The 26,336-nt window shown below is 48.8% G+C and overlaps 1 protein-coding gene and 1 pseudogene across 5 annotated transcripts in view; one reads left to right on the forward strand and one right to left on the reverse strand.

Moving 5' to 3' along the window:
- Positions 1-625: 625 nt before the first annotated feature.
- Positions 626-26,336, forward strand: part of KCNK10 (potassium two pore domain channel subfamily K member 10) — a 134,192-nt gene continuing 108,481 nt past the window's right edge. The window contains exon 1 of one of the 4 annotated variants that reach the window (XM_079129276.1): positions 626-1,156. In XM_079129276.1, coding sequence (XP_078985402.1) covers positions 1,120-1,156 — 37 coding nt within the window. In that variant the 5' untranslated portion in view covers positions 626-1,119. Of the gene's footprint in view, positions 1,157-1,450; positions 1,501-4,268; positions 4,743-26,336 lie in introns of those variants that run through there. The other 3 variants (XM_079129277.1, XM_079129278.1, XM_079129275.1) reach the window with 3 other exon arrangements.
- On the reverse strand, positions 18,365-19,364 carry LOC306653608 (small ribosomal subunit protein uS17-like; annotated as a pseudogene). The gene is made up of 3 exons: positions 18,815-19,364; positions 18,596-18,680; positions 18,365-18,512 (listed from the first exon to the last, which is right to left on the reverse strand). The product of its transcript is annotated as a small ribosomal subunit protein uS17-like (transcript).

Here is a 26,336-nt window from a genome sequence, read left to right on the forward strand (position 1 = left end):
TTATTATTGAGCAGCTCTGCTTCAGTTTCCAGGGATATGATATATGACACCCTCTGCCCTTTGACTGCTGATGTGTCTCCTGATCTCCAAAGCCAAAGCAGAGTCCAAGATTAGGGCAACATCTACTTAAGGGTGTGTTTCTGCAGGTGCTGGTTGGGACATGACGACTGAGTGTAGGAATGATTCAATGCTGAGGACAAAGTGGAAACTTCACTGGGGAAAGAAAACACTTCTGGTAGAAGTTTAAGTTAATGTTCATGTATAACCCTATCAATTGCCCCAACGAGGGGGTCTACACGGGACGTGCGTACAAGCGTTTGGAGTAGGGGTATCTTTGTAAGGTGACTTGGAAACCCGACTGCGGTTCTTTGGAGAACCAGAGGACCTGGAGGTTTCTCGCGGGCCCGGAAGAGACGCAAGACCGGGATTTCTTCTGGATTTCAGGAAGGACGAGACCCAAGGCAGATTAATGCACTCATTCTGACATTGGTGAACTCAAAGCAGATTCTGATCAGATCACCCCTCCCCCTGCTGTTTGCGGCACCGGCACTAAGCAGGACTCCCCAAGCTCTGTCGCTTGCGGCGATTCGCTGTCCCAGGAAATTCTCCGTCCTCAACTCGGAACCCGTGTTCCTCGCCGGCCCCGGGAGACTCCCCTGGCTGCCGGCATCACCCCGCTCTGGTCGCACTGCCAACCCAGGCTGCAGAGAGGGGACAGGCATAAGAGCTGGTCGACTCCGGGGAAACTTCGTCGCCAGACATGCCTGGGGTTTTCGGGCTTCCCCAGCGCCCCCACCCCGGGCCACACTGCCAGCATTAAAGTGGCGCCGCAACTATCTATCCTGCGCTCGGCCAGGCGGGTTCCGAGCCGCAGAGACCCGGGCGACCGGCAGCGCCGCTTCAGCACCGAATGCACCCAGGACGCGGCCGCCGCGGGCCGGGGGCTCCTGGCGGGGGACAGGGAGTGCAGGGAGACTTTGCGCCACGATGCTTTGTGTTCCTGCCGCAGGGACGCGAGGCGGTCTCTTTCCACCAGACTTAACCCGCCCGCAGCAATAGCCATGGAAGTTGCGGCGGCGCAGAGCGAAAGCGGACCCCTTGGAGCCGCATCTTTCTTGGATGTTTCTTCTCACAGGCCACTTCTTTCCTCCTTTGGGTAAGTGGACTCAGTTTGTAAATGGCCAAAGAGTAGAACTGGTGGTGATGGAAGCGAATTAGAGCAGCACAAAGCGTTCATGTGCTGATTGTTTTCTTCGTCCTGAGAGGGGGGGTCTTTCTAACCTCACCCCCCACCCCAGGGCGGTCCTTCCCAAATCACGCAGTTTAGGAAGAGTTGCGTTTGATTTCAGGCACGTTGCAGTGGAGGGTGCTGGGATTTATGTATTTATTTATTTTTGGTGCATTTTTCTCGCCACAAACTTGTCTTTGAAAACATTCCAAGAAGGGAGATTGAAAGTGGAGGTTAAGAGGAAGCCCTAGAAGTTGACGGCTGGGGACAAGGTAAGCCGGGAGGTATCCAGTGATTTAGCAGGGAGATGATCCTAAGGGTCAGTGACTAGTGTCTTGACCCCAGATCAGCAGCTCTAGACCCTCATCCTGCTCCCCACTCCAGGGATGTCAATCTAGTCCTCCTCAACCCTCCAGTAACTGCTCCACTGATGCTGTTCTGGGGAAGGTCTTTCATTACCGGGGACCAAACATAACTTCTAGGGAGGACTTGCAACCAGGGATGCTAAATAAATATTTGGTTGATTGAGTGATGATGTATACTAGGTTGCATTTCGTGCCACAGAAATCTGTCTTGGACAGTGAACTAGTTCCTTGATGTTGCCAAGTATAACCCAATTTATTTTGCAAAGGAGCAGGGACTGGAGTCTTGGATAATATAAAGTATAGATCTTCATTACCCCCAAAGAACCCAGCTGACAGCTTCACAGATTCATGGGTCCAGGGACCAGATGAGTTCACAAGGTTCTGGCATAAAAAGTATGGGCCTTTGGTTCAGGCAAACTTGGGTTTGAATCTCTGTGTTGTGACCTTGGAAGGATTTCTTCATCCTCCGGAGCTTTGGTCTTCTCATCTGATTAAGGACTCCAGTAGGAGCTTCCTCAAAGAAATGTAGGGAGGATGAATGGTGAGGAAATAAGAGAAGCTGAAGGAGCATCCAATAATTTCAGTTTTGCTTGCCCATCCGTGGAGGATTCAGAAGGGAAGGAATCTTTCTCTGCTGACACCTCTCTGATTTGGATGGAGGTAAAAACATTTGCATTGCAGTGACTGGGCCTGCAAAGTAATGGAGAAAAGGGCAAAGCAAGGCTTGATGGCCCTTCTTAGAATCAGCTGTCTTCCGGCGTGGGAACAGAATTTCCACTCTTTATGGTGTCTCCGGAGGCATGGATGGGAGGGGCAGAAATTCTGAATATCTAGTTTCCCTGCCTTATCCATTGTCTCTGTCTTCTACTAGAGAAGGTAAATCCTGAAAGTAGCTCTGAGGCATCTGGGGAACCTGCCCAAAGGGCCGAGGAGTCAGAATAGTATCACTGGAATGGTGCTTTCCCTGTACTTGGTCTGCAGAGAACCCAGGGTTCCAGCTTGGGCTGCCTGTAGGGTCAGTGACAAAGCATTTAGCAACTTTCCCATAGACCACAGGGGCCCTTCATGGATCTTGCCCTTGGACTTGGAGACCTGGATGTGATGGGGAAAGTGGGGGATGGATGATGGAAAAGACTCTGCTGACACATCACTCCACAGGGCTCTCAAGATGCCCTGTAGTGGCATGCAATTCAGAGAGCAACTTCTAGGGTAGGATTTTAGGATCACAGCTGGGTGGCTGGGGGAGGCAGTCACTTTCTCTTTCATAAGCAAAGGCAACAACAATCTAACCTGACCTTCCAGAGGGACCAGACTCTACGTCTCTGTTTTACTGTTTTCCATATGGCCAGCACCTAGCACTCTCAAGGCATGCAGAGGTGTTCAGTTGATGCATATGTTGAATGAACAATGAATTTTAAGTAACCTTATCTATACCCCAGAGTAATGACTTTAAAGACTTCTGTGAAACACTGCTGCTTCCAATTCATGCCTTCATTTAACAAGCATTTCTTGAGCATCTACTATGTGCCGGGCCCCATTACTAAGCATCCCAGGAAATTTTATATTGATACTTCAGAGTGGCCTACTCCAGAACACTATCTGGCTTTTCTGGAGACTTCAACACAAACCCATGTGGTTTCCGGCAGGGGTAGAGACTAGGGGTGGGGACAGCGCTCCAGGTTTAGCCACTTTCTGGGAACATGCTTGGTAGTCTCTTCGCACTTTCCGGTCCTGGGTCTTTGGGCCCCCCAGGGCCACCGCTCCCTGTTGCCGCCCGGCCTTGGCAACTCTTTCCTCCGGGGCCTCCGCGGCACCTCTCTCCAGCCTTCTCCCCAGCCTCCGAGCGGGAGCCCCAGTCGGGTTGCGGGTAGCTGGGGAAGGGACCAGGCTGCGCCTGGGGAAAGAGCTTCCCCGGATGGGGAGATCGCAGCCAACGCCGAGCAGTCCCAGAACAAAAGGCTCATGGCTGGCACTGGCCTTCTTGGAGTGCAGTGGGGACATAGGTTCGGGGCTCAGGCGGGAGAACCAGGAGCGGGAGGGGACTGGAGTGAAAAAATGAAGTGACAAAAGAAGGGGAGGAGGCGCCCAGGGTGGGAGCGGTGAGAAGAGGTGATCCCCGAGGCAGAGGTCCGCGGCGGGGCCGCAGCAGCCCTTCCTCCGCCTCCTGCAGAGCCTTCCAGGCAGCCAAGCGTGTCTCCGGCTGCAACTCCACGGAGCGCGCCGCGGCCGCCTCCCAGCCAGCCCGCCGGTCGGCCGTGCCAGTAAGTAGCAGCGCGCCCGCCGCTCGCTCTCGCCCCGCCCGGCTTCCCGGCCGCCGCGCCCGCTGCCTCCCGCCGCCGGGCGGGCAGGTCCGCCACCGCCCACCGCCGGGGGCCGGGCGCCTGGGCTCAGCGCACCTCCGGGCCAGGAGCCTCCGTCCGCCGCGCGCCCTGCGCTCTCCCGCCGCGGCACGGCATCTGAGGCGCGCCACCGGGAGGGTCGGCTCCGCCGCGCGCTCCCAGGGCGCCGCGCCACCCCTCCGTCCAATGGCTTTCGGGGGGTGGGGAGTGGGGGGCGTCGCCCGGGGGCGAGAAGCGCGGCTGGGGTGGGGCGTGTGCGCTCTGCGCGGCGGAGCTAGGCTGACGTGCCCGCCAGAGCGCGCGTCCGGGAGTGTGTGTGCGAGTGTGTGTGCGAGAGTGTGTACGTACACGCCTTCGGGGGCCGGTGACACTGCAGTGGGCTTCTCCCCAGCCTCGGCTTTCCGGCTGCTCAGCCCCCAACCTGCCGCACGGCTTTTGGAAAGCAGCTTGGTGGCGCCTCCTCTGCCCCAGCCTTCCTCTCCATCCTTCCATCCGCCCCTCGCCAATCTTACTTTTTCTTTAACCCACCCGGCCGCAGCCGACCACCCCACAACCGGTGCAGACACCCAAGCCGTCTCTAATTCTTCCCTAAGCCAGTATTTCCCCGCCTTTCTTCGGAGTTCCTCCACGAGCCACTCCAAGGCTCCCCCATCCTTGGAAATTGTTTTGTTGGGCTGCTGTACCGAGGCGTGTAAAGCTCCAGGGTTTTATTATTATTTTGATTCTTTTCATTTCCTCCCCTTCTGGGCAACGGAGCAATGAAATTTCCAATCGAGACGCCAAGAAAGCAGGTGAACTGGGATCCTAAAGGTTGGTATTGCCTACTTTTGGCCGCCCTTGCCCTGCCTCTGTCCCCTGCCTGTGCGCGCTTCCGAGTGAAAGCACTCTTGCCCCGGCAGCGTGTGTCCTGAGGCTGGGAAATGCGCCTGGGAACCGCAGCGCGGGTGGGAGGAGGGCGGAGGCAGCGTGGGTTCGGAACCCAGATAGCGCCTGTCATTATCACATAATCATTGTCCCTCCTGGATTTTTTCAAAATCTATTTAAAGATGCAACAAGCCGGCCGCTTGGTTTGAAATAGCACCAAGTGTCGGTATTTGCCTTTGACTTTGGGTGTGCAAGTGTGTGTGTGTGTGTGTGTGTGTGTCCTTTGTTTCTGGTGATCTTTGTCTCTCTGGCAGATGGGTGGGGTGCTTCTCCTGGACCTGGAGCTGTACCGCAAGCCCTGAGTGTCCTCAGTGGGAAAGGTTTCCTGGCAGCAAGTGAGACTCGGATCTGCAGCCACCGTCCCTGGGGATGGCCGTTCGCTTAGGGCGCGCAGAATAATGGAGCCCATAGGGCCTCTGAGTCTTCGTTCAATCTTATTACCAACCCCGGCAGCTAGTTTGGCTTAGGTCGGAGCAGAAGGGGGCGGGGGAGTGGTTTTTGAGAAGGGTGGGGCTGGCAAGGGCTCTGGGAGGGGTCGCGCAGTGTGCCCGCCCACGCAATGGTGTGGTTTACTTGCTTTTACAAATGTTGGTCCATGTGTCCTCCCTGCAAAAGCCAGAGTTATAGGCAGATTTGTGTAAACCTAGTGTTGGTCTCCGCGCCTGAAATTAGCATACAGATGTTAAGGTTCCTCCCGAGTGATTAATAAGGGAGCTGAACACATTGACACCCGTGTCCAGTTGTAAGCAGATGCTCTTCAGCATGTTCTTAGCCCATCTGAAGGCTGAGCTGGGCTAGCTATTGCCTCTGGAGTGTGTTTTGGGGTTGGAATTTATTTGGGATGTGTGTGTGTGTGTGTGTGTGTGTGTGTGTGTGTGTGTGTGTTATGTTTAATGTTCTTTATGAAAGCATTTCTTCTCCAGAATGGAAACAGGAAACCCACTCAATTTGTTAAAGAAATGTCTTATGAATTGACAGGTAGCTGAAGACTGAATGGGGAGGTATTGCCTTTTAAAAACACCTTATATACAATCCAGACCTGCCTTGTCTTTAAATCTCTGGGAATATTAAAATGTTTTCTTTTTTGATTCCTGCAGAACATACTTATCAAATTCCAAGCACAGTCTTAGGCACTGGAGATACAGTCAGAACAGGGCAGACAAAAGACTCTACCTTCTTATAGTTTACAGCGAAGGAGACAGATCTAAATTAATTATGGAGGAGTGTGTAATTAAAAGTTTATGTATGCTTCCTGAGCATCAGGGTTTTAAGGAAGTGTTTGACAGACGAGAATGACAAGGGCTAAAGGAGGCAGGTGGCCAGGGAATCCTTCCCTGAGGAGATTAAACCTGTACTGAGACCTGAAGTAGTAGTTAATTGACCAGTTAGAAGAGGAATTTTTTGCAGAAGAGGGAATGCCAAGTGCAAAGGTCCTGGGGCACATACATTTGAGAACCTCTGAAAAGAGGTTCATGACTGCAGCACATGGCAAGGTAGCTTGTATTTTGAGATGTGACTGGGGGTCCGAAAGATCAAATTCCAAACCCTTGGTGTCGTTGGAGGTGGATAGGATTGTGGGGTGGAAGAAGGCGTGCAGTCTTTAAGTACGGAAGAGTTTCTAGCTGAAGAGTGACATGATCTGAACTAAGTTTTAAAATAAAGTCCATGTGGCTCTTGTGGATATGGGGGATGATATACAATGGTGCATGGGCCGGGGGGGGGGTGGCTGTGGGGATGGAGAAGTGAAGGGAGGAGGGAGCTCTGGAGAACGTGAGGTCATCAGGAATGGAGGTGGCGTCACTGGGGGGCCTGGAATGGCAGCCACGTGGGTCCACCATTGACAAGGCCCATGACTTCCATCTAGGACTTTTCCAGGGGGAGACTCCCTGGAGCCACCAAAGGTGCGGTCAAGTGGGCAGTTTTCTCGAGGGTGGAGCAGAGGTCTTCGGGGGCTCTCTGGCAGAGACGAGCACTGTGGCACTGATTTGTGAAGCTGGCCTCGACTTTCTAAAACACGCTTCTGTAGAGCATCATTCTACAGAGGCACGTAAGTGGAATGCAAGTGACCTTTCCACGTGTTACAGCGAAGAGAAGAATGGAAGTAGCATCTGCGGTTACTGTTGTTGCCACAGAACATAAAAAGACCCCAATAAACCAGTGTTACATTCCAGGTGTTTTATGTATGTTATTTTGTATTTTCAAAATACCGATGCATGTTAGTGTCCCATGTGACCCTCGATGGCCATCAGGAGGGTGCTAAGCTGCCTTCCAGTGAGATGCTCTGACTTATGCATGGTTGTTCCTGATGGTGGAGGTGACAATGGTCTTTCCTAGTTGGGGACAGAGGCAGGGGGAGAGTGGGGCTTGAGAGTGGTCTATGTAGAATTATGTGCCAGACACTGGTCTAAGGATTTACATATATTAACAATTTTTGCAAAGATCTTAGGGGAGAGGTACTGTCCTAATTTCAGAGAGGTTAAGTTACTTGCCCAAGATTGCACATCTGGGAGGTGTTGGGACTGGACTGGAATCCAGGTTCTTAAACACATTTGGGGTCTATATCTCTTAAGTTATTGGGACCTCTGACTCTTGCCTGACGAGGCTGCCAAGGATTAGGGACAGGAGAAGATCATTGGGAGGAGACAGAGGAAGAGAAGGTGATGGGGAGGAGGAGCAGGGGCAGCAGGAAGTGGAAGGAGTCACTGAGTGAGCTAGTGTCCCTACGGATTCCTTTCTCCATCAGCTCCTCTAGCCAATGGGACCTTCAGTTTTCCGTCTTATGGACCAGTCACTGGCCACTGGGCTGACCTTGGTTATATTCCACAAAGGTTCAGTGTTATACACCAAGTGTCTTTGGCAGAGCAAAACAGGGGAACCTAGCATGTGACAGGCAGGTGAGGTGCAGTTCACAATTTAGGGACTGCAGGTTGGGGTGTCAGACCCTCAGGTGGAGATGCTCAGGAGCTATGGAAGGAAATTGTGATTATGATGTTTGGCTCGCAGCTCCATTACCTGACAATTTAATAGCACCAAATGAAGGTGGTTTGAGAACAGATTGGTTTTGATTGCTCTTAGATGAATTAAGCAAAGCACTGTCAAGAGGTGTACGTGCACAAATGAAGCCGAAGTATAAAACGATTAGTCTTTGGTGGGCTGTGTCCTTCCTCCATAGTCACAGAATTGAGCCTTCAATTAAGAGGGGTGCTGTTTGGGTAGAATCTAAGTCTTAGCTTTCATAGCAGAATTTATATGCATTTTCGATCACAGGATCATTTAGTAGTGATTTTCTGTTTAAAATTAGAATTTCCTTTCTGCTTATATATGTTAATGGCTTTTAAAAGCCAAATGAAACCAGTTGCTGGGGCTGGTGCATTGCAAGTTTGAGGCCAGCCTTGGGAAGTTAGTGAGTCCCTGTCTCAATAAATAAATAAATAAATATAAATAAAAAATAAACCAGTGAGATCAGCAAACAGTATTGCCATGGCTTGAGGCAGACTGATCAGTATAATGTAAAAAACTGCAGACTGGGGGGCCAAAGAATGAGATTCCAGAACCAGCCGTAGCAACAATTAGGTGTGTGATTTTGAACTTCTTGTTTAGACTTTCTGGGCTTCACTATCTTCCCATGTAAAAAGGATCCATTGACCTGGCTTTTGTGAATCTCTCTGGCTTTATCTGACCTTTGGACCACTTGACTTCCCTTTGTTTCTTAAGTCACTCTCATTTCTGTCTCAGGGCCTTTGCACTTGCAGTTTTTGCTGCTCATGATAAATGTTCACTTGTATGGATGAGGGGTGGATCAGAGAGGATGGAAATCTCTAAGCATCTTGGAAATTCCAGGTCTCCTCTATCTACATGTGACAACATACAAATAAGGAGAAAGGAAGAATGTCTCAATAGTGGGGCATCAGAAAGGACCCCAATATTCCCACTTTCCCCCCAGCTCTCGGAAGTCTCCGAGCACTGTTTCCTTTTCCACCAGGAACACAAAGGCTGAATGGGAGTGAGGTAGGGATGGGAGGGTGGGCTCATCTAGCCCGACGAAGATATGATCAGTGTTCTGTTCATGAGGGATCACATCTGCTGTTGGAGTGTGGCTATTTTTCGGTACTTTAATCCTCTTAAGAAAGAGGCAAAACCGGGATCTTGGAGCTCACTTTTTGTGCCTACATTTTCCCCCATGCATACTTTAAAGCAGACTTCCAAACAGGCCCGTGGTGTATGTGAGTAGCACGTTTCAGTTTACAGAACGCTTTTCACAAATGATCTCATTTGTTCTTTAAACAACCCTATTTTTGTAAGATAGGAGAGTCGTAGGTTTACCGATGGGTCGACGAGATGTAGAAAGGATAAAGGTACAGGCAGGCAGAGCTGGGGCTAACCAGGACTTCCGATGCTTCCATCCAGAGCAGTTTCCCTCCGGTTTTCCCTTTTGCCAGAATTTCTGTCCATCCCACACTCTCCCACCCCTGCTTACCCTGAAGCGTATGTAGAAGTTCCTCCGAGGGCTTAGAAGAAGCTGACTCTCTGTGGTCAGGAAGCCCTTGGTTGATGGCTGAGTTTAGCGGGCTTCCTCAGGCCAACACGGTCATTACCCCATGAGTCAAGGGGAAGACCCTGGCTCCCATTCTGCTGTCCTGGCTAAGAGGCGATTTCAGCCTCTCATGAACGGGAGCCATTTAACTTCTAGGTCCCTTAAGTGCTGTCTTTATTAATGTGTTTGCAAATACACATTTGCATAGCTTAGATTTTCTGGAAGGAAAATTATCTATTTTTGATTATAATATCCAACTTTCAGGAGAACACATTCCAAACGGGATTAATAATGCGCCCAAATCACCACAATTATCTTAGAAAGTACAGAGGAAGGATGTTCCAAAGATGCTCTGGGCCAAGATTTGGCTCAGGGCTCTTTTCCAGTATTGTCTAAGGGAACTCCTCTTCACCAATCCCAGTCATGCAGGGTGGAATTAAGGCTGGATGGTGCCGGGCACAGTGGCGCATGCCTGTAACACCTGTGGCTTGGGAGGCTGAGGCAGGAGGACTGTGAGTTCAAAGCCAGCCTCAGCAACTTAGCAAGGCCCTGTCTCTAAACAATTACATATATATATATAAAAGGACTGGGGTGTGGCTCAGTGGTTAAGCACCCCTGGGTTCAATCCCCAGTGCCACTGGAAAAAAACAAGAAACAAAAAACAAACCCCAAACAACCCAATAAAAAACAAACAAACAAACAAAACTCTGCTGGATGGGTTGCTTTTGCTCTTCATCCTGTCTCCAAAACATCTGTGCTTTGGCTTTATCTTAAATCAGGTGACTTTAAAAAAAAATGCAATCCAGTCTTGCCCCAGACTGGGAAACCTTCTTCCACAGATGAAATATAGTGCGAGGTACATCTAATACAGACACAGTGAGTCGGTGGGTTCCTTTTTGCTTAACTTATAGGGACTCACACCTAGAGTGTTTAATGATGAAGCAGAAAGAAGCCATTATACCCATGGTCAATCAGGAGGTGTCAGTTGGGACAGCTCCTTTGGCTGAAGCAGAAAAATGTACCTAAATGGGACATGAGGAGTGCGGTCACCATGTTGGCCACTCCCACTGGCTGCTTTCTCCCCTCGAGAATCATGAAGTCAGAGGGCCCTTCCCTCACATGCTCGGATCCTCTGGCTCTCTGGGTGGAAGCTGGATGGTTGGTCTGCGTCAGGCCCACCGCCATCACCCACAAGGAGCGAAATAAACACCTGGTATTTACTTCCTAGAATACTTGTTTGTGCTTTGTGGACACAGCTTGACAGTTTGAGTTGTTTTTTTTTTTTCTTTCTTATGGGTGAGTCCCATGGGTTGAAAATGAAGCCTGCCTTCTAGTCCTCCACTTCAGGTGGGAGGATGGCGGTGACGGTCACTGCCGTCGGCCAAGGAGAGAGTGGACAGCAGGGCACTGCGTTCTCTTTCCACACCCGGTTCAGGCACCAGAGGTATGAGGGGGGGTGGGATTTCAGGGGACTCTAGCGTTTGTACTTCTAGTAGCTTTTGGTCCCATCACTTCCCCTTTCTGTGGAAGGAGCTTTGAAGCAGCTGGGAATAGTGGGAAACAGGATGGGAGAAGACACGGCTTGCACCACACGACCAGCAGATCACAGGCAGCCTCTCCTTCCTTCCTCCCTCCTCCTCTCCTCCCTCCCTCCTCCTCTCCTTCTGTCCTTCCTCCCTCCTTCTCTCCTTCCTCCCTCCTTCTCTCCTTCCTCCCTCCTTCTCTCCTTCCTCCCTCCTTCTCTCCTTCCTCCCTTCATCCCCACCCCATTCCTACAGAAGTCTCATCTCAATTTCAATTTCTTCTGCAACACCTCCTCATTTCTCCCATTCAGCTGCCCAACATTGGGGTAATGGTGATGTTTTCAGTTTAAACAAAAGACACTTGACGAGGCAATGAGATTTGCCTGATGATAGAGAACTTGGGAGTCACAGTAACCTTTGCAGACAGCCAAAAAATGTCAATATTTTAAATTCTGATATACAAGCTAGCAACCATTTTACTATTTCTGGGAAATGAGTTTTGTATGTGCAAGCAGGCCTGGAGGTCCCCAGAATAACAACACATCAAACATTTTAGCAGCATAAAGATAAATAGCATAACCTAGTGACTTCATGTGATGGGAGCCTGGCAGGCTGAATGGGGACGCTCTGTGCTAGGTGTGGTACCTTACAGTTGAACATCACCCACATCACCCATCAAGTGAGACAAGAAGTCAGGCCACACGTGTCTAAGAAAATGGGTGAGGGGAAAAGCTTAGAGGGGAAAGGTTTATATCCACTAACATATATATATATATGTATATATACGTATATATATACACACATATATATATATATACTATATATATATATATGTGTTTTGTTTTTTTTTTTTCTCTTTACGACGTGAGGACAGTTTGTTGTTAACTATTTTAACTACAGACCCACGTGGGTCAGCTCCTGGAGTCTACTTGGGGAGAGTGTTGCTTTACACCAATGGCATTCTTTTTTGTGTGTGGTAGAATTTGAGGCAATATGGGAAATGGTTCTGGTAAATCTGGTTCAGTGTATGCATTACAATACCCTGACAGGCGATTAAGTGAATGTGGTAGTCATTTAACTTGGACTCTAGCAGGATGTCACCTTCAGTACCATGTGAGAGCATAGCGTGGGGGGACCTGGGTCCGAGGGCTGGCTCTGACACTTACATGGAAGAGGAGGAGGTTGGATAATGATCACTGAAGTCTCTTTGTTTCCCGATTGTCCTAATTTAAGCTGCATCATTTACTAGTGGCTGATTTGGACAAGTAATTTCATTTCTCTGTGACTTGGTCTCCCCTGTAAGACAGAGATGATTACTTCCTTAGTCTATTATGCAGATTAAATGAGGTGGTGCATGCAAAGCTCTTGGAAGAGTGCCTGAGCAAGGTCAGGGCCTCATGAGTGACAGCCCGGGAGTGCTGTTTCGAAGGTCTGTGGATGCAGGGCAGGCTCCAGCTCACCTCTTGAGAAGCCTCTAGGTCACTGTCCAGATCACCTGGGAGGATGGCCCAGAGCAGACCCACCATTTCTGAGACCAGTAGACTCCCAGGGTTCTTGGTCCAGGTTTAAGAAAGACTTACGCTGTTCTGGCTAAACCAGACAAAAGACCAGTGGAGGAACATGATTTGGAATCACAATACTTCAGTCTGAATAATTGACTAATTTTTTTGGCTGTGCATCTTAGTCCATTTGAGCTACTATATCAAAATACCATAAATGGGGTAGCTTATAAATAGTAGAAAATTATTTCTCACTGTTCTAGAGGTTGGGAAGTCCAAGATCAAGAAGCCAGTAGATGTAAATTTGGTGTCTAATGAGGACCCATTGTCTAGCTCATAGATGGTGACTTCTTGCTGGGTCCTCACATGGCAGAAGGAGTGAGGGGTCTCTCTTGGGCCTCTTTTATAAGGACACGAATTCCAACAGTGAGAACTCTACCCCGCCAGAACCTAACCACCCTGTAAAGTCCCTACTTCCTAATACTATCACTGTAGGGGTTAGGATTTCAGCATATGAATTTTGGGGAGGTCACAAATATTTAAACCATTCCACTGTGTGGAACTTGGTCAAGTCACTTAACCTTCCTGATCATTAGTTTTCTTCTGAGTAAAATACAAATCACAGTAAAACTTTGCAGTTGCCAAGATGGTCCATTGAGATAAATGAGATTTATGAACTGCTAAATTCTAGACCAGCATTTCCCCAAGTGTGCTCTATTACATAACAACTAGTCTCAACAACTACTCTGAGAAAAACAACAACAACAACCAGTTATTGTCAAGTCAGTTTGTAGGGTGGTGTATGCTGAGTCCTTCATGGAAGGTCTCCCAGTACCTTAGCATGTTACCATATTGCTGTGTAACCCCAGCATTGAGTGGCTTAAGTCAGTGATAAATGTTTACTCTCTCGTGGCTTAGGGACTGGGGAACAGCTCAACTGTGTGGTCTGGCTAGGAGTCTCTCAGGGCATTGTGGTCCATGTCCCCGGGTTGCTGTTGTCTGATGGTTTACTTGGGGCTGGAAGATCTGCTTCCAGGACGGCTCATTCATGGGACTTGCAAACTGATGTAGGTTGTGGGGAGAGGCCTCACTTCCCGCCAGTGTGGGTTTCTCCGTGGGCTGCTTGTGTCCCCTCAGTACACAGTGACTGGTTTGCCCCGGAGCAAGTGATTCAAGAGAGAACAGGGTAGAACTGGCAATGTCTTTTACGACTTAATCTTAGAAATCACATATTGTCACTGTGATCATGTTCTTTTCATTAGATTCCAGTCTAAGTTCAGTTCACATTTGGGGAGGGGCGGGGAGGAGGTGGAGGTCACTTTGGAAGGGAGGGGTGTCAAAGAATTTGAGGACATATTTTAAAATCCCTGTGAGCATTTCTTCCTGTATTTATTGCCTATGTATTAAGTTCTAGGCACTATGCTAAGTGCTTTAGAGTCATTATCTCACGTAATCTTCTTTATAATCCAAAGAAATAGGTGAAATTATTCTCCCTGCTTTTCAAACAAGTAGGCTTAAATAAGTCCCCCATAGTTATGGGCAGTGCTGTGACTTGAATCTGGGCTTGTCTCCCTCCGCCTTGTGCTTTTTCTCTGATGATCCTGCAGTACAGAAATCTGCTTAATTTTGTCCCTGCATTTTCAACTAAACTGCAGAACCATGATTCATTTGGCTCCTTTCCCCCTTCCTTGTACCCACTACATTATCCCCTAAAGAAAGTGAGCATGATGATGGTTTGTATAAAACACAAATATATGGTCCTTTGATAGATCCCAGGATAGCCAGCAGCCCAAACTTTCGGTATGATTCAAATGCAAAAAGCGGCTACAATGCATCTCACATGGGAACCATGCTGTGCAAGTCTGTTAAAGATTAACAAAAAAAAAAAAAAAAAAAAAAATGACCAAGCAATCTGCCCTGTTTTTCCTTCACCGGAAAACCAGAGGTTGAGTGTGAAAGCTCATGGTCCCCCTTCTCAGAGACGAGAGCGCTCCTCTTGGATAAAGCTGGAAAAGCCAGGACAGCGGCTGGGCTGAGCTGGGATTGCCTGGGAACGCATGTCTGTGCCTCTTGTCTGGGGTGCTCCTGGCACAGTGGCAGGCCAGGGTCTGAATGGTGTGACTAAGGCACAAGTTAGAATCTCACCCCACGGCAGGGACAGTGTGCCTGTGGGTGCTGGGCACACTCACAGATAAAAGCCACAGGTGGAGAGAAGACTGTTAGCAGTCCTTGTCATGTTTTGAGTAAATACATATATAAATATATTTTTGATGCCCTTGTTTTTTCTGTACGTTCTTGAAAAAATGAAAAAAAAAAAAGGTTTCCTGGCAGCCGGGTACCTTCGATGCCTGGGGTTCCCACGTTTCCCAACGTTACACGCTTGGCTTCCTCCTGGGGCGATTTTGTATTCTGAAGGAAGTTTTGGAGCTTCTGTGTTTGGGCGGAGGAGAGTGAATGGCGTCTCCTTTGAGTGCTACCGTGGACTTGAGGATGACGGGGAGCCGGACATTGTTGGCTGTGTCACTTTCTGCACAAAATTACAAAGACAGGGTCTAGGGCAGGGTGGGAGAGGGTCGGACGAGGCTGCCTGAGGCCCTGTCACGTTCCAGAGGCAGCTGTCGTGGTGTCTGTAACCATAGCAACCAGGGGCCAAAAAAGTCTCGGGATGCCCATGGGCCATTGTACCAACCCTCCCTCCTGTCACTCTCTCTTCTGTTCCTTCATCCTGGAATCGCCCTCCCCACCGTGACCCACGTTGAGGGTGGTTTCTACACTGCTCCTTTTTAGTTTCCAAGGAACTCTACACTTCCTGAGACCCTGTCGTCGCTTCCTGGATCCACAGTGGTATTCACTGTGACCCAGACCAAGCCACATGCACATCATTTCCTTAGCATGTCCGATTTTACTATGAAAAATTGCTTGTAAGGCATGGAGTGTTCAGACTCTAGATATAACTAAAGCCATGCTTAAAGATGGCGGCCCACGGCACTCCATGTTTCCAACAGCTCTCTGGGTTAGATCCTGAATTTTTGAATGAGTTCTTAAGGAACACAGAGAGCCAGTGAGGCATGGTCACCAGAGCTCCGGTCTTCAGTCAGAAGATTCGAATCTTGACACTGGCTGGAGAGGGAGGTGTGGCAGGGTGGTATGAGGTTGGCAGGTGGGAGGTGGTCAGATTATGCAAGGTATAGCAGGTTATATTAAGGAGTTTTTTTTTTTTTTCCCTGAGTTTAATGGGAAGACCTGGAATGGTATCAAATAGAAAGATGAAACAATTAAGTTTTAATTCTAAAGATTATTGAAGCCGCTCATAAATCAACCAACAGATCAGCAAATGTTTGTGGAGAATGAAGGCACAGGCACAGTGCTGGGTGCTGGAGTCACCTGGGATGTCTGTGTCTTCTTGTAGGAATTGATGAAAAGCATGTGAGCAGAGAGAAGCTTTTTTTTTTTTGACATCTTTGGTTTATGATAACCCATTCCAAACCTGCAGTTTCCCGTGGGAGGTGTATCTTAAGGCCACGGTGATTGCGTGTTCAATTTCCGTTCGCTAAAATAAACCTTTCCCTGGCTTTGTCACACAATCCTGGATCCTGTGATAATCTGCATATCTGGTACCAACAAATCAATAAGCCAGAAGCCGTGGCCTGTCCACATTCTCATGTACTTCAGACGTCTCTTGGAAGCATACGGCCATCAGTCCAGCATAATGGGCTTAAGAACAACTGCCACAGACCCTCCTCGCCTGCTGTCACTTTGTTCCTGGTGTGTCCAGGGTGACATTGAGGTATTTCTCCTTCGACTGCAGTGGAACCCCTGTGAGTCCTGTCCCTGTGGCCTCAGCTCAGAAGCCCCCCCAGGGCCTGCATTAATGAGAGGCTGTCCCACTAATCCTTTCTCTGCCTGGGTGAGAACACAGCTTCTCTAGGAGCATGAATGCCTGCTTGTCAGGCAGTAATCTCTGCATTCAGCTTCGGCTCTAAAGACCGACACAGCTCGCAGCCACGGGGGGTGGGATTTGAGGAGCCTTCTAAGTTGTGCCTACATGACCCACACTGCTCCTTCCCATGGCTACCAGGATGCCAACGATCCATCAGTGACTTCATTCACCAGCTGTTGCCATTCATCCATCTGGTTATTCTATAAACACTGATTGAGTGTCCATAGAAATGGGGCTGGCCACTGAGTACAGAGAAGTGAGAAAGCCCCAGGGCTGTGCACCCAGAGGATTCTGAGTCTGGCCACCAAGACAGGTGCACAATCAAGGAATTAGGACGTACCACGATCAATGCATTGGTGGAGACAGGGATTAAAACTTCCTCTCCACGTCTTCTTCAACAAGTCTTGACACAGTGTAATTGGAGTTCCTCAGGCAAGGGGCTACCTCTCGGTGTCTGTGGGCCCAGCGGAGCTAGTTGTACGAGCTGGGCCAGGAAGAACTGATCTGGGCGAGAACAGAGGTGTCATGTATTGATGGGCTGGCGCAAAGTCAGAAGGGAAGAGCTCAGAGGTGCTCTGCTGGGAGCAGACTGTGCTTGGGAGGGCAGGAAAGGGCCCTGAAGACACACTTCGACCAGGGCAAGCATCCAGGACTCACCAGCTCACATTTAACTCCCTTCAGAAACTGGGAAGGACTTTCGAGAGCTCTAAGCCCAGTAAAGCTTCTCAGAGAGGACACTGAAGTCTAGATTGGCTGTCCTTGCCCAGACAGCAAGAAAGGGTCAAAGTGAGTCTTTGAACCCCGTGTGCTCACCTCCATTATCCAGCAGTGCCTCTTGCGCCGATGGCAACATGTGCTGAGTTTGTCTCTCTCTTCTCTTCATGAAGAGTGTCAGGCACTGTGGGGCATGCCTGTCGTTCCAATGGCTCAGGAGGCTGAGGCAGGAAGATTGCAAGTTTGAAGCCAGCCTCAGCAATTTAGTGAGTCCCTAAGCCACTGAGCGAGACCCTGTCTCAAAATAAAAAATACGAAGGGCTGAGGATGCCCTTCAGTGGTTCAGCACCCCTGGTGGGCTGGGAGGCGGGAAGAAAAGAAAAAGGAATTAATGAAAAGCTATAGGCTCAGCCAAGAGCTGGAGTGTTATTGATGCTGAGATTTCTGTCGGTCAGCGGCAAGTGCTGATGTGCACAAGCACTCCGCCTCTTGGAGCCATCCAGCCAGCAGCAGATGTTTGCTGAGTGCCTTCTTTGTGCCAGGCACTCTTCTGCACCCTCCAGGTACAGTGATGAACAGGATCAAGTCTCCAGTCCCTTGAAATGTACCATGTTGCCAAAACTCAGCATCCCTTACAGACCCTCACGTTGACTTCTTCTACAGTCTAGAAATCTGTTTCAGGCACACATTGGACAAGTCGAGGGGTTCAAAAATATTACAGCAAGAATGAAAACGAAGGCATGCTGATATGTTACATTGCTCTGCAAAAAAATGTTTCGCTTGGTGAGTTAGGATGAAATGAGCGTCCATCCTGCTGAAGTCAGCAACAGTCCATTAGAAAATTCAGTGATTTCACAGAAGGGCTCCCAACTGGCTAGCTTGTATTTAAATTTTGTTAAGAACTCCTGTTAATGAGGACCGTGCGTCCTGCTCACGAACACTGAGAGGAGAGGCGAGGTTGGGTCTTCCCCATGGTAGTGGCATGTAAATCGATCTCTAAGGAATTGCAGTGTGAGGTACTTAAATACACACAGGCACACACTCTAGCAGATGGGAACTTTTTGCTACACACGGTTTCCAGAGTGTCTAAATTTATGTCTTCTGAATAGGGGGAGATTGGGGCTTCTGTTTGGGATGAGGCTGGCAGTCTCTTGGCGGCTGGGTCAATAGAGGATCAAGGATGCCAGCGTGGGTCAGAAGAGCCTAAAAAGGCAGCAGATGGCTGAACTGGCTGTGGTGTCCGTTAACGATTCAGGGGTCCTGAGAGTAATACCTGGAGTTTGAGGAAGTCAACGAGGTCACCCTGATGCTGCTAGGGCTCCCAGCTGAGTGGCTGGGAGAGACTGGAGGAGCTGTCCTGCCCGAAGCTGCCAGTGCTTTCTATTCCATTTGAAACTGGTCCTGTTGACGAAGGTGCTGATGACCCTGTTTTCTGACTGGCTGCAGCTAGAGGTGAGATGTGTGATGAGAAGGTGTGGGTGGCCCCAGCTCTGCCACTTCCCAGTTTCAGATCTGAGGTGCATACTTACCTCTCTGAGTGCATGTAGCACCCGCTCCCTGAGATCCAGAAATGGTAGCAGAACTCGCCCATGAGGGATGGGGACCGTTGTGAGACTTAAATGAGATGCACGCAAAGGGCAGAGCACAGTGCCTGGACACCGGAAGCACCTACTGAATGATGGCGATGATGTAACTGGTAGCAGGTTTTTTTTTTTTTTTTTTTTTTTTTTCCCGTAGCAGATCTTTACCGAGGGTCTTCAATGCATTAAGCAAAGTACTCAGTGCATAACACATAAGATATAATTTATTGCATTTCAGGAAGTGGGCAGACATCCAGTCTGAGAACTTCTGGAATTTCTTCTTGGTGCTAGTGGCCTTGAGCAGGTTGAAGCACACCATCTTGCTCAGGGGCTGGTCCTCCTCCACTGTGACAATGTCACCGATCTGGGTGTCCCTAAAGCAGGGGAACAAGTACATGGGCATGTTTCTACAGCACTTCTCACACCAAGCGTACTTGTAGACATAGTGGAGATAGTCCCAGAGGATTATAATGGTCCTCTGCATCTTCATCGTGGTCGCTACACCTAGCAGGGTCTGCCCTTAGATGGAGAGGTCACCAGGGAAGGGCTGTTTCTTGACAATGAAGGCACCCTCAATGGCCTCTTTGGGTGTCTTAAAGCCCACACCAACGTTCTTGTATTGCACGAGCTTGCCCATTTCTGCCAGCAAGACCCTCTTCTTGTTTTGAAAGGTAGGTGGCTGCTTTTGGTAGTCATGCTCAGTCTGCACCTCTGCCATCTTCCTGGCCTCCTGGGGAAAAAAAAGCTATGATTTATTTTCACAGCAGCTGGAATCACTTTGCTTGTTCTTTTCCGCTTAATGTCCTGATATTGAGTCAACCAACCTAGATATTTGTTCATGGCTTTCAAAGAACCTGTTCTATATCTGTTTAAAAAAAACCCAAAAAAACCAAAAAAACAAAATGCTAGCGTCTATAAGATGTAATTTACATACCATAAATTTACGTGTTTAAGAATGTACAACTCAGTGTTTTTGGTCTCTTCACGGAGTTGTGTGACCATCACCGCTATCCCATTTTAGAAACTATTCACAACTCCAGAAACAAACCCCACATCTGTTAGCAGTCACTTTCCATTTCCTCTCAGTCTCCCCTAGTCCCAGGCAACCACAAATCTTTCTATTCTATGGATTTGATGATTCTGGACATTTTCTATAATTGGAACCACATGTGACATTTTTCACTTAGTGTAATGTTTTCAGGGCTCACTCACGTTGTGGTGTCCATATGCATTCTGAATGAAGAAATGGACAATCACCCAGGACAGTAGTAGTAGCTCCATTTTGAAAACAAGGAAAAGGCTGATGTAACTTGGTCATGGTCATCCCACTGGAAGTACTTGAGCTGGGATTTGCACACAGTTCTTGGCTTCAAGGCAAGTCCTTGGCTCCTCTTGCCCACTCTGATCTCTGGCTGGGCTTCCGCATCAGCTGAGCTTCATCTCTATGTAGGCGAGTGAGTCCCACTTGGGAGGTTGCCCTGGGTCTTAGACCTGACTGATCCTCGTTGCTATGATCATGGGAGTCCCTGATATTCTCCAGCTACTTCACGGGGGATGTGGCTCTATGGTCACCCACATGGTGACCTCTGAGACATGCATTAGTCTCGGCGGTCTCTGTCAAATTCTTTTGTCCATTTCCCAAGGATTAAAAAGTGACCTTGCATTTTAGTCAGCTTTTTTGCTGCCATAACCAAAAGATCTGACAGGAACGATTTTAGAGGAGGAAAAGTTTATTTGGGTCTCATGGTTTCAGAGGTCTCTGTTCGTAGATGACTGGCTCTATTCCTTGGGCCCTGATGTGAGGCAGAATGTCAGAGTGGAAGTGCTTGACAGAGGAAAGCAGCTGGGAGCAAGGTACCAGGAAGGGGAGGGAGGAAGGGGGGAGGGAGAGAGAGAGAGAGAGAGAGAGAGAGAGAGAGAGAGAGAGAGAGAGAGAGAGAGAGAGAGAGAGAGAGAGCACACTAGCTCTGCTCCACAAGGACAAAATATGTACCCCAAAGGCATACCCCCGGGGACCTACTTCCCCCAATCACACCCTACCTGCCTACAGTTATTCCCTACCAAGGGATTAATGCACTGATTATTTAAACCACTCCCAACCCAATCATGTCACCTCTGAACCTTACTGCACTGTCTCACACATGAGCTTTTGGGGGGGGATACCTCACGTCTAAACCATACCACCTGGGAAAGTTACAGAAATGCAAATGATGGAAATGCAAAAGTTACAGAAACATACTCTCTGGGTTTGAAGCCAGGCCGTCCAGTCTCCCAGTGTGATGAAGGAAAGGTCATCTTGCTTTGCTCGTCTTTAGTAGTCGATGGAGAGGAAACACTGGAGTGTAAGATGGTGCCCTTCCTACCAGCATCTTCTCCCCTTCCAGGACTTCTCTGGAGACACAAGATTGGGTGTCCATTCCTTAGTTGCTGAGACAGTAGTGTGGGTGGTGGGCACGGGGAAAAGCTGAGCACCAGTGGTCCCCTGGACAGGGAGGCACATTTTGTTGATTACCAGGGAACTAAGTAATCTACGAAGGTGAGATAGCACATCCGTGAAGTACTAGTCTTCCCATATATTTCCCCCAAAATGGCAGTTCTAGCCCATGCTGTTCTAGGGAAAAGGCTCCCTCTGATCATTAAAAATGCAAATGAGTTTTCCACGTTGCTTCTACTGAAGAAGGACAGTAACCTTGTGTACTTCCAGGTTCTTTTAGAAACATGACACCTTGCTTTGCTGTAAAACTAGTGGGAATTGGCCCTTGAATTAACCAAGTGCCTAGAAGCACATGATGGATCATATGTGCTTGTCATGAGGGAATGTGGTCAACTGTAGGTTTCTCATGCAAGTGGTTCCAGTTCTGGTCTCAGCTGATGTGAGACTTTCAGTGTCAGCTCTGTACGATGTAGTGGATGCACAGTGCCTGTCCTTGTCCTCATTGTTACCACTCCAGCACACGCTGACCAACTTCTGACTGCCAATTCTGACTGCATGTTTTCCCCCTTTTTCTTAATTGAAACAACTCTGCTGCTCCATGGAAGGCAGAAAGTGGTGGGGAGGTAGTGCACCCCCAAACAGTGACAGATGGCAGATAGCGCATAACCATCACAGTTCCCTTGGTCTTGGGGAGGAGAACTTGGGAATATGTTTTCCCAGGTGGGAAAAATTCCATTTGCCCACCGTGTGGCTAGCTTGACGCTCTACGTTTTATCAGTGTTCCTGGCCGCCTTCCCTTCCCTAGCTCCTCCTCTCCAATCACCTCCTGGTACTTTCTTCACCTTCCAAACCACTTGTGCTCAAATCCTAATGGCAGGTTCAGTTTCTGAGGAAACCAAATGAAGACATATGGGAAAGCTTATTCTCCCTGCTTCTCTGCCCCATGGGAGTGAGGAGAGAGGCTTCGGTGCCCCAAGATGCTTGACTTCTCAGGCGGACTAAATGGATCTCAGGGGATGTAATATTAGCTACCTAGCAGCTCTCTCCTCAGGACATCTTCAGTACGAATCCTGGTGCTGGTAAGGGATCCATGCAGCTGGCAAAGAGAGGTTACGGCTTGATGGGGCTTGTCCCAGTTTGTTTCCATAATTCTCCTTCTCAAAAGAGGGCAAAGTGAAGTAGAGTTGATTCTCATTATGATAATTATTATGTGCTACACTCTTGCTGCACATACTGAATGAGCAAATGCAAATCATTTCTTCCAGGGTAACACTGGGCAAGCTTCCTGCAAATCTCTGGTTTAGCAGGCTTGTCCAGTGATCCAGACATAAGCTTGTTTTATGCGTGTTCCTGTTTGAAGTCCCCTTATCACGTCGTCACATAGAATTGATTCATTTAGCATGAGCTTGTGGAAACAGCACTGTTACTCATGCCTGAAGGAAGCTTATCTAACACATATATTGTCTCTAAGACACCTCACGTCTTCTTGCATACAGGGACTCTAGACACTGTTTCATTTTAAAGAGAGAAATCACCCACAAAAAGTACAGAAATGTGAAAAAGATGGCACTAACTAGATCACAAAAGGGACAGGCGCTTGCTTGCAGTCTGAGAGCAGGAACAAGAAGTCAGAATGTAGTCTCATTCAGCCTCAGCTCTGGATGTGTATCAGGTGATTTAAAACATTTTCACTGTGCTTTCCAGGCTTGAAAATGGCCACAAAACACCATGAATGTTGATTTTGGGGTTGCAAGTAAATTTTATCAAATGGCAAATAACAAGGGTCAAGTGTCTTCCTTTTTGGGGGGTTGTGGATACTGGGGATTGAACTCAGGGGCATTCAACCACTGAGCCACATTCCCGACCCTATTTTGTATTTTATTTAGAGACAGGTCTTACTGAGTTGCTTGGCGCCTGACTTTTGCTGAGGCTGACTTTGAACTGGAGATCCTCCTGCCTCAGCCTCCTGAGCCGCTGGGATGACAGGCGTGTGCCACTACGCCAGGCTTCAAGTGTCTTTCTTATCTCAACACAGTAAGACTGTTTTGGTTCAGTGTAGTTGTAAACATGTGGACCAGGGTCTGGGACAGATACTGAGATGTTAATGGGATGGTCCCTGCCTTTAAGGGGCATCTATTCTGGTGGCCCAGGGAACGCCAGCTCCAACACAAGACAGAATACGTATTTGAGAAGAGAAGAAGAGTTCTGTGGGGATGTGAAGACGGGCATTGAGGGTGGGAGCCAGGAAGGACTGCAGGGAAGTCCTAGCTGGATCTTGAGAAGCATTTGACATTTCGAACACGCATACCAGATTGAAAAAAGATTCGATCTGCCAGAGCGACCTCATTTTCTGTGATCAATTGCTAGGCTACCTGCGGCGTTTTTGCCCTCTGATCCTACTTCAGTCCGCCATGGATGAAGGGGGTCTTCTCCCACTTAAGGCCAATCCCTCTACTTACACTGGGGACCCCGTTGCTCTTTGGGACCCGTCTTCTCCTGAGCCATCAGTCTCTCCCTCTCCACTTGAATATTTCTACCTGCAGGTAAATAGGCTTCAGGATCGCCCACCATTCCCCTGGACCCCGTCCCCTCCAGCCACCATCTCATTCCTCTTTGCCCTTCACAGCAACATGGCTGGAGAGAGTGGTCTGAGGCCACTGTGTCCACTTACTCACCTTGCATTCTTGCTGAGCCACCCCACTTCCTGGGGACTGCTCAAATGCAGGTCAGCAGTAGACCTGCATCATCTTTCTCTGAAGTGTCCATTAGGATGCTTGCTGCTGTATGTTGCAGAATGTCCTGCTAGGTGACTCACACGACGCGGACATTGACAGCTAAGAAAGCAGTGTGCTCACTAACAAGGGTGTTCCAGGACTGACTCAGCAGTTTGGTAATGCCATCAAGGGCCCAGATTTGTTCAGCTTCCTGCCCTGTCTTCCTTCATCACATCAGTAAAGGCTCCCAGGTGGTGGCAAGAGAGCCAGCAGCTGTTATGTCCTCAAATCAGGGAAGGAACTGAAGTGGCCTCTTTTCTTTCCTTTTCTTTTCCCTTCCCTTCCCTTCCCTTCCCTTCCCTTCCCTTCCCTTCCCTTCCCTTCCCTTCCCTTCCCTTCCCTTCCCTTCCCTTCCCTTCCTCCCTCCCTTCCTTCCTTCCTTCCTCCCTTTCTCTCTCCCTGCCCCCTCTTTCTCTCTCTTTTTCTTTCTCTCTCTCTTGGGGATTTAACCCAGTGGCACTTAACCACTGAGTAATATCCCTGGCCCTTTTTGTTTTTTATTTTGAGATAGGATCTAGCTAAGTTCCTGAGGTTGATCCTCCTGCCTCAGCCTCCTGAGCTGGGATTACAGGCGTGTGCCACTGTACCCTGCTCATTTGTTTCTTTCCCTCCCTCCCTCCCTTCCTACCTTCCTTCCTTTTTTATCTTGGAGGATTTTTCCCCTGGGAACCCCTACACATACTTCTTATGTCAATTCCTAAACCAATCACTAGCAAGAGGGAATGGTATTGTCCTTATTACACTGGACCAGTGAGGATTCATTTCAAGTTTATGAGTAGGGTCAACTTTCTTTGAAATGCTGTCATTCAACCAACATTTAGGTAAAACTGGGTCTGTCAGTTGGGTGGGAGAAGGCTGAGTGTGACCGTGACAGGCAGTGTTTGCACATCTCACCCCACATGGGTTTCGATGGTCAACAACTCTGCCCTTCTTAAAGTCCTTCCTTCTGTCACTTGTATTTTTAAAGCATTCTATATTTTTAAGGCTCCATCATAATTATCCACAATGGTGGGATTCATTGTTACCTATTCTCATATGCATGTGACAGAACAATACAATTTGGCCACTATCATTCCCCAGGATTCCCCCTTTCTGTCACTTTCTTTGGGACACTGTATTCTCTGGGTTTTCCGTCAACCTTCCTGGTCAGTTCCTGTCATGTTATTCCATTTCTACGTGGCTGAAGGCCCACATGCTTGGGTGGAGGCCCTCTGGTCTTGGTCTGTCCATTACCCCTAGGTGATCTCTGCAGCCCCTGAGAGCCACGGCAGTGGCCCCACTTCCAGGTGTGTACCTCCCGCTGCCTCCTTGATGTTTCCACTGGTGCATCAGGGCTCTTCCCACTACCAAGACTAACATAGAACTGTGGAGTGTGCTTCCCAAATCTGCCTGAGGAGCCCCAGACTTCCTCATTTCAGCAAATTGCACCACCATCCATCTATTAGCTGAGACTTTTTGCAGGAAGTGTGGGTCCTCTCTTACCTGCCCCTGCCATTGCACACTCCGTTCAGCAGCCATTCCTGTCCACTCCACTTCTAAAGTGCATCTCTGTTTGATTCTCTCTGTTTCTGCTGCCTGTTCCCTGGCGCCATGCGTCTTCTCGGTTGGATGACTGACACAGCTTTTGATTGTTCTCCTTACTCCCGCATCTGGTAATGGTTTCTCCATGGATCAGCCAACATGAGCTAACCATTGTGTACTGGGCCTCTTCCCAGCAGCTGAGGTCCTGCTGCTGGCCTGCCGTGCCCTGAGTGGTGGCTGCTGTTAACTTCTTCTCCCGACCTTGTCTTGAGGCACCTCCCCCAGCTCTCTCCAGACTTCTTTCTGTCCCTTGAACAAACCAGCTCTTCTTTACCGGAGGGCCTCTGCAGGACCCGCTGTTCCCCTCCTTGAGTTTTCTTCTACTCATTCTTCACACGCCCAGCTCCTCCTCACCTCTGAGATCTCATTGCAAATGCCACGTCCTCAGAGAAGCTTTCTGTAACCACCCACTCCTGCCGAGCACCTTCTGTCATAGCATTATGCCTATGACTCCCTCAACAAAATGTCTGTTAATTTCATAAACGAAACTGAAAAATTAATAAACTACAATTCCTAAGATGATATCACCAAGAAGTCAAGGGAGTAGAGAGTCTGAAGAAGCTGAACTTAATTGGCAGCGCTAAACGCTCTTGCAAAGACTGAAGATAATGGTAATGATAACGAGGGCAACAAAGATGATGATGATGGCGATGTGATGTTGACAGTGCCAACTACCATGTATTGTTACTGTGAACTTGAAACTGTGCCAGAGGCTTTGCTTATATTTCCTTTTCCTCTTCCTTCCTTCCTTCCTTCCTTCCTTCCTTCCTTCCTTCCTTCCTTCCTTCCTTCCTTCCTTCCTTTCTTTGTACCAAGGATTGAACCCAGGGGCACTTAACCACTGAGCCACATCCCCAGCCTTTTAAACATTTTATTTAGAGATAGGGTCTCACTAAGTTGT

The sequence above is a fragment of the Sciurus vulgaris genome (assembly GCF_902686455.1).
Source record: "Sciurus vulgaris genome assembly, chromosome: 2".
NCBI lineage: Eukaryota > Metazoa > Chordata > Mammalia > Rodentia > Sciuridae > Sciurus > Sciurus vulgaris.